At 39.5% G+C, this 7,500-nt stretch overlaps 1 protein-coding gene across 4 annotated transcripts in view; it reads right to left on the bottom strand.

Moving 5' to 3' along the window:
• LOC125040808 overlaps nt 1-7,500 on the bottom strand; it is a 23,802-nt gene that overhangs the window by 9,495 nt on the left and 6,807 nt on the right. For all 4 annotated transcript variants that reach the window (XM_047635543.1, XM_047635546.1, XM_047635545.1 and 1 more), the window contains exons 4-10: nt 7,378-7,453; nt 6,206-6,321; nt 5,686-5,885; nt 5,441-5,536; nt 1,822-1,921; nt 1,545-1,623; nt 1,057-1,219 (exon numbers count right to left, since the gene is read on the bottom strand). In XM_047635543.1, the coding sequence (XP_047491499.1) occupies nt 1,057-1,219; nt 1,545-1,623; nt 1,822-1,921; nt 5,441-5,536; nt 5,686-5,885; nt 6,206-6,321; nt 7,378-7,453 (830 nt within the window). The remainder of the gene's footprint in view (nt 1-1,056; nt 1,220-1,544; nt 1,624-1,821; nt 1,922-5,440; nt 5,537-5,685; nt 5,886-6,205; nt 6,322-7,377; nt 7,454-7,500) is intronic.

Here is a 7,500-nt window from a genome sequence, read left to right as displayed (position 1 = left end):
ATACCTTGGAATAATCATAAACAGGAACCTATGCACAAATGATCATATGTGGACAAAGACATGGTAAAGAAGGTCATAATAGCTAGACTTGAGTATGGTGCAGTGGTATTGAGTCCACACTTAAAAGAGGATATAGACAAACTAGAACTAGAGTTCAAAGAGCAGCCACAAGATGGGCAACTACTCTAAGAGATATGAGCTATGAAGAAAGACTACAGCAGCTACAAGATGGGCAACTACTCTAAGAGATATGAGCTATGAAGAAAGACTACAGAAAATAGGTCTTACTGCTTTGGAAGAAAGAAGAAAAAGATGTGACATGATAATGATGTTTAACTATATTACAGGAAGGGTGAAGTTAGACATAGATGACTTTAAAATTTTGAATACAAGATGGACGAGAGGACATAGCAAAAAGCTGAAAGTAAAGAGGTGAGAAAGATGTCAAGAAATTCAGTTACAGAACTAATGAAACATGGAACAATCTTCCAAATAACTTTGTGTGTGCCAGAAATGTGCATCAGTTTAAAAAGTTATATGATAATTTAAATATAGCAAACAGGAACATCTGAGCTTAGCTCTTCTCCTAGCACGCGCACGCACGCACACACATACATCTATATATATATATATATATATATATATATATATATATATATATATATATATATATATAGGATTGGTAAGTAGGTAGGTAAGTTGGTTGGTTGGTTGGTTGGTTGGTTGGTTGGTTGGTTGGTTGGTTGGTTGGTTGGTTGGTTGGTTGGTTGGTTGGTTGGTTGGTTGGTTGGTTGGTTGGTTGGTTGGTTGGTTGGTTGGTTGGTTGGTTGGTTGGTTGGGTGTGTGTGCATGCGTGCGGGTGTGTGTGGGGTAGGGGGGTTGTTTTGTGGGTGGGTGGTTGCATACACAAGTGCTTGACCGGTTTGGTTACTTTTTTGGATTTGCTTTACACTACATCAAGGTTGCACTGTTCAAAAATAAAAATAAAGTTAACTCAAATCTGCATTGATGGAGTGCCTGCCATTGCTGAAGTTTACACTAAATCTCTTTGTATACCTGTGATGTGTCAGCAGGACGTGTTGGCGGAGCCTGAGGGGCTATAGCTGGTGTTTCTTCTACAGTAGGCTCTGGAGCTCCACGTTTTCTTTTGAGTTCAGCCTGAGGGACAGTTGGCTGGCCACTAGGTGTCTCTTCCACATGAGACACAATTTGATCCTCCCTGAAATTATAACGAAGCATTGGGAAGAACACAGAACAAAAGAAAATTTTCACTTTTTTAATATCTCATCTTGTTTATGAGGAAGATTCAAGTGATAGTAAGTAATTTTTTTTTTTTTTTTATAGGAAAGGTATGAAAATAAAGATAAATTATTGGCATTGACAGGCAATTAAATATCCATACATTTTAGGAAAATTTGGGGTGAACAAATGAAGCTAAAAATGTCTTGGCATTAATAGCCATGGATGCTAACAAGAGCTAAACAAATATAAGCAAAATCCTAATTTTCACTTACAACAAATATACATGTTTAAAATCTATTTACCTATGTGTATCCTCTGTTTGTTTGTCTGCAGGTGGTGGCATCTCAGATAGTTCCTGCTCTCCTGTGATCAATGCTTGTTCTAAAAGGTGAAAAAAATTCATAATATTCACATAATAAAGATTGAAAAGCATAAACAAGTAAAGAAAATCTTTTAAAAATATTATACAATAAAACTTAAATAAAGTATAAAAAAAATATCTAAGTATGTAAATCTAACCGTCTTCTAAAAAATCAGATTTAGTAATGGAATATCAGATAGTAATCACCCAATTCAGACCTTTCTCAGGACTTTTGGTCTTCTCAGGTTCCTCATCAGACTTCTTGCCTCCTGTCTCCTGACCACCAAGGTCTAGCTGTCTAGTCACATTCTCAAGAGTCTGCAGATAAATCAAAAACTAACTTCACAAGCTTAAAATTACAGCACTTTAAAATTACTGGAGTAAAGACAATCCCCATTAGTTTGGGGACATAGAATGGAAAAGATAATGGTTATGTAAAACATAAAATGAAAATAAAAATAACCATGAAAATGAAACAAAAGCAATCTGTCATACAGATCCATTTCAGCTGATGACACAGTGTAGACCTCCATGGATCTCTTCATCATTAGCATATTGGATCTGGGTGATATGACCTTCACGGCATGAAAAAAACTAGCTGAGGGAAGTGGGATAGGAATGTCATGGAAAAATTTGGCTGTGGGCCAGGGTGACAGGAATGTGACATCAATAAACTGAAGGCGGGGATGATGAGAATGACTTGGCAGAAGAGGCCAAAGATTTTGAGGATGATTAGATGCATTTATGAAGAGGCTCCTGCATTATTTCTACTGGTAAACAAGTGTGGAATGTACCATCTGTGAACTATGGCTAGAAGAGAGCTGCCTCCTGGGAAGGACACTATTTCCATGTCCATGTTCCTGCCCATTGTGACCAGAGGCACAGGGTGTACGACAGAATAGTGATTAGTATGCAACTGTTAAAAAATTATACAGATCATTTTTTTTTTTACAAAAATAGACCTTGGGAAAATGGGAAAAAATGCAGGAAAATAGATAATAGTACTGCAATGGAAAAGCAAGAAGTCTTGGCACAATGCATATGTGTTTGCGTGGGCTGGGCTACAAGCTGCACATCTGGGAAAGCAAGTAAATATAATGCTTGGATTTCAGGCCACAAGTGGGCAGCAAGGCCTCCCCATAGATAAGAATCATAAGAAAAACAGAAGAAGAGGTAAGGCCAGCCACAATCTTTATCCTGATCTTTCTAGTCAACCTCACCCTGGGAGGTGGAAACATTTTTTTTCCATGGGAAAAATTGGGTACACAAGGTAGTCATGAAACGTATAGACCATCCTCTCTGCATACATCTGTATTAATAAGTACCTGGAATAATTACTTCCACAGGGTACAGCACTAGTAGTTATGGGGATCTTTCTAGCCAACCTCATCCTGGGAGGTGGAAACATTTTTTTCCCATGGGAGTAGACAAGGCAGTTAAGAAACATGCACAGGCCATCCTCTCTGGATGTCCACTATGCACATGGCAAGGGGACTTGCATATGTATTAATAAGTACCTGGAATAATTACTTCCACAGGCCACAGGCCACTAGTAATTATAGGGTCCTCAAGGGTTAGAGTTCAATGGTTTAACCAGAAGAGCATATAGTCACTAAAAACTGAAATATCTCACCATACTGAACTAGAGAACCTTGAAAGACAAGTACTAAATTCTAGTTTCTTCCTCTCTCCAGTGTAGCCTCCACACCCACAAGAAAATTCAGACTGAAGTAGAGGAAATAAAGACACAAACTAGGGAAGTGAGAGGGAACAACAAACAAACATATCTTTCCTCATATACATCCCTAGATAAGAACCTTATGTAACCAAGCTTCTCTAAGACTGGGTCTCATTCTCCCATGAAAATACAAAACTCCAAAAAATGGGAGGAAATGGGAAGAAGCAGAAGCAGGTGGGAATGAAATGTATATACAACTGGAGGTGCATCCACCTAGAAAAAAAAAAAGTAAAAAGAAAACAAATGATTGTAGAATCCCAATTCACCATAAGAAGAACAAAGTAAATGATAAAAAATAATTAAATATAACACTCAGTATCAATTGTAATTGACATAGAGAAAAAAAAGAGGAAAAGTTGGCCTTCTGTGCGAATTCCACAGTTGAGAGAGAGAGAGAGAGAGAGAGAGAGAGAGAGAGAGAGAGAGAGAGAGAGAGAGAGAGAGAGAGAGAGAGAGAGAGAGAGAGAGAGAGAGAGAGAGAGAGAGAGAGAGGGGGGGGGGGGAGGGGGGAGGGGGAGGGGAAGGGGGAGAGTGAGAGTGAGAGTGACAGAGGGAGAGGGGAGAGGGAGTGAGAGTGACAGAGTGGGTGAGAGTGAGAGTGTGACAGAGGGAGAGGGAGAGGGAGAGGGAGAGTGACAGAGGGAGAGTGAGAGTGAGAGTGACAGAGTGGGTGAGAGTGAGAGTGAGAGTGACAGAGTGGGTGAGAGTGAGAGTGATAGTGACAGAGTGAGTGAGAGTGAGAGTGACAGAGTGGATGAGAGTGAGAGTGAGAGTGACAGAGTGGGTGAGACTGAGTGAGCGAGTGAGTGACAAAAAGAGAGAGAGAGAGAGAGAGAGAGAGAGAGAGAGAGAGAGAGAGAGAGAGAGAGAGAGAGAGAGAGAGAGAGAGAGAGAGAGAGAGTGACAGAGTGGGTGAGAGTGAGAGTGACAGAGTGGAGAAAAAAAGAGGAAAAGTTGGCCTTCTGTGTGAATTCCACAGTTGAGAAAAAAAAGAGGAAAAGTTGGCCTTCTGTGCGAATTCCAAAGTTGAGAGAGAGAGAGAGAGAGAGAGAGAGAGAGAGAGAGAGAGAGAGAGAGAGAGAGAGAGAGAGAGAGAGAGAGAGAGAGAGAGAGAGAGAGGGGGGGGGGGGAGGGGGGAGGGGGAGAGTGAGAGTGAGAGTGAGAGTGAGAGTGAGAGTGACAGAGGGAGAGGGAGAGTGACAGAGGGAGAGGGAGAGTGACATAGGGAGAGGGAGAGTGACAGAGGGAGAGGGAGAGGGAGAGTGACAGAGGGAGAGGGAGAGTGACAGAGTGGGTGAGAGTGAGAGTGACAGAGTGGGTGAGAGTGAGAGTGAGAGTGTGACAGAGGGAGAGGGAGAGTGAGAGTGAGAGTGACAGAGTGGATGAGTGAGAGTGAGAGTGACAGAGTGGGTGAGAGTGAGAGGGAGAGGGAGAGTGACAGAGTGAGTGAGAGTGAGAGTGAGAGTGACAGAGTGGGTGAGAGTGAGAGTGAGAGTGACAGAGTGGGTGAGAGTGAGAGTGATAGTGACAGAGTGAGTGAGAGTGAGAGTGACAGAGTGGATGAGAGTGAGAGTGAGAGTGACAGAGTGGGTGAGACAGAGTGAGTGAGTGAGTGAGTGAGTGAGTGAGTGAGTGAGTGAGTGAGTGAGTGAGTGAGTGAGTGAGTGAGTGAGTGATTGAGTGATTGAGAGAGAGAGAGAGAGAGAGAGAGAGAGAGAGAGAGAGAGAGAGAGAGAGAGAGAGAGAGAGAGAGAGAGAGAGAGAGAGAGAGAGAGAGAGAGAGAGAAAGAAGAGAAGAGAGAGAAAGAAGAGAAGAGAGAGAAAGAAGAGAAGAGAGGGAAAGAAAAGAAGAGAGGGAAAGAAGAGAAGAGAGGAACAGAGAAGGAAAGGTAAGTTAAGGACAGTTCCAGTAAGGGAGAGAGAGAGAGAGAGGGTGAGAAGAGAAGAAAGGAAAAGAGAGAGAAGGGAAAGGGATGGTACAGGCTTGGTTACAGAGAGCAAGTAAAGAGAGACTTTAATAAAAAATAAAAAAATAAATAAATAATTAAAAATATTTAATTATTCCAATGTCTTAATGGATCAAAATAATAAGTACTTACAGGGACTAGGGGTAGTTCTGCCAAAGGACCCTCGAGCAAAAATGGGGGGCCTAAATCAGTAGGTCCCAAGAGCTGCTCCTCTTGCAACTCAGGGATCTAAAGTGAGGAGAAATGCTGCCCAATTAGTTTTCCAATATTTTATACAATTTCAGATTTGTTTTCAACTTTTCAAAGATTCAAACACTACCTTTAATATCTAAGGTCATATGATGCAGACATCATCTGTAGGTTAACTATCAACAAACCTGTAGAGCAAATGGTTGTGTACTTGTGGTAGTCAGGTCTTGCTCTCGAAGTGTTATGTCCTCTGGCCGTGCTCTGGTGGGAGTCTCTATCCAATCCCCCAACAGAGTATGAGCATCAATGTCTCCTGTAAACTCTGTAACGACTTCAAGTCTCATGGTCTCTATCTCAGCGGATGGTGAGGTTGAAGTAGTGTCTCTCTCTGTTGGATAATAATTACTTTGTAAAACAAGGCAGCATATTCCTATTGGTGAAGGTCTTAAATAGGTTATTATAATCATTCAATATTTGATTGCATCAGATATCCCTTTTCATTTCACTCAATTATCAAGGGGAAATTCCCAAATGCAGCAACTCTGAAATTAATATCTTTATTTAAAACTTTATGAAGGAAATTATTATACAATCTTTTTCTTTATTCTCATCCTCTTAACCTTTCCCAATTTCTCCAATATATTTTCTCTCTTCTTATTTCAGTCAAATATGTACTCAGTCAAATTCTTCTTATATCTTTATCCTTACTTCTTGGAGTGGTGACAGAAGTATCCAAGGTTGGCAAAGACGGGAGGGTCGAAAGGGTCCAATCCAGGTTCATATAGTCTGCCATCAAGGGCTCCCGCATTGTGACTCGCAAATGTCTGGAACAAGAGATGTAAAATTCTGTTGCGGAGAGCAACAAGGTCCACTGTCTAAAAACACCAGCTTTGAGATAAGCTTACTAACAATTGTTTTTGTTCCTATCAGTGTTATAACGTCTAGTGTTATCAGAGTATTTGGGATGCCACATGAGCACTGGAAAGGAAAAGTCACTAATAAATCATATAACCCAATGTGTGACTGATTACCACAAATGGCTTTTTACTATTTTGAATGCATAGCAACTAATAACTTCACATTGGCCACTGTCCATATTCTATTTTTTTTAATATGGCATTTCAGAATGTAGGTAATAGTTTTTGGGAGTTATTGAAAAGGAAAAAACAGGTATGTACATATAGAAATCTGTCATAAGAAATCCATACTTATCTATTCATATTTTCAAAGCCAAAAAAAAAATAGAAACTGAATTTTGAAGAATGGTTCAAGCATCAACTGCAGTAAATGTCTTAATAAATTTTCTAATCAGCAATATTTTTTTAACGAAGCATCTTTTGAAAGCACAGAAGTAAATGCCTTATTTAATATTTTTTTGTAATACCAATTTGGATATATGTCTTAATAATACAACATAGTTTGTTTAATCACAAAAAATCCTTTGTGCAGACTATTATAATTTCCTGAATTTTAATAAATAGAACAAACTTTTAAATACATTTTTCTCAAAATGTGCTTTTAAGATATTGGCCCTACTTTTTATCAACCTTAGAATTTAGCATCTTGTTTATCATTTTGACATTAATAATTACTTGCAATTAAAAATGGTTTTCACAATTACAGCTAACCTTTCTTGCCTTTTTAAATACCATATAGTATTTTAACAATTTACACTGTGTTCTCATATAATACACAAGTCTTTGGCCTAGTAGCAGTTATCTTTACTGTCAGTTCCATAAATGCATGCAAGTAACCATACCAAAACCATTTTGTTGTTTGTCCTCTGTAACCAAAACCATTCAACAACTTTAAGAGCATCTACTAGCATTATTCCAATAGAACCTAATGGTGCTATCAAGCTAAGTAAAAAAGATACTCACCCTCCAGAACTAGTATCAAGATCTAAAAGTAGTGCACTTTGATGTTGCAACTTCTCGTATGTCCCCATGACTTCATCTGCAAGGTTGTAAAGATCATTTCAGATATTGAGATAAACTGGGAAA

The sequence above is a fragment of the Penaeus chinensis genome, chromosome 29, assembly GCF_019202785.1.
Source record: "Penaeus chinensis breed Huanghai No. 1 chromosome 29, ASM1920278v2, whole genome shotgun sequence".
NCBI classification, from domain to species: domain Eukaryota; kingdom Metazoa; phylum Arthropoda; class Malacostraca; order Decapoda; family Penaeidae; genus Penaeus; species Penaeus chinensis.
Note: the sequence above shows the minus strand (reverse complement) of the source record. Positions and strands in the feature narration are given on the sequence as shown.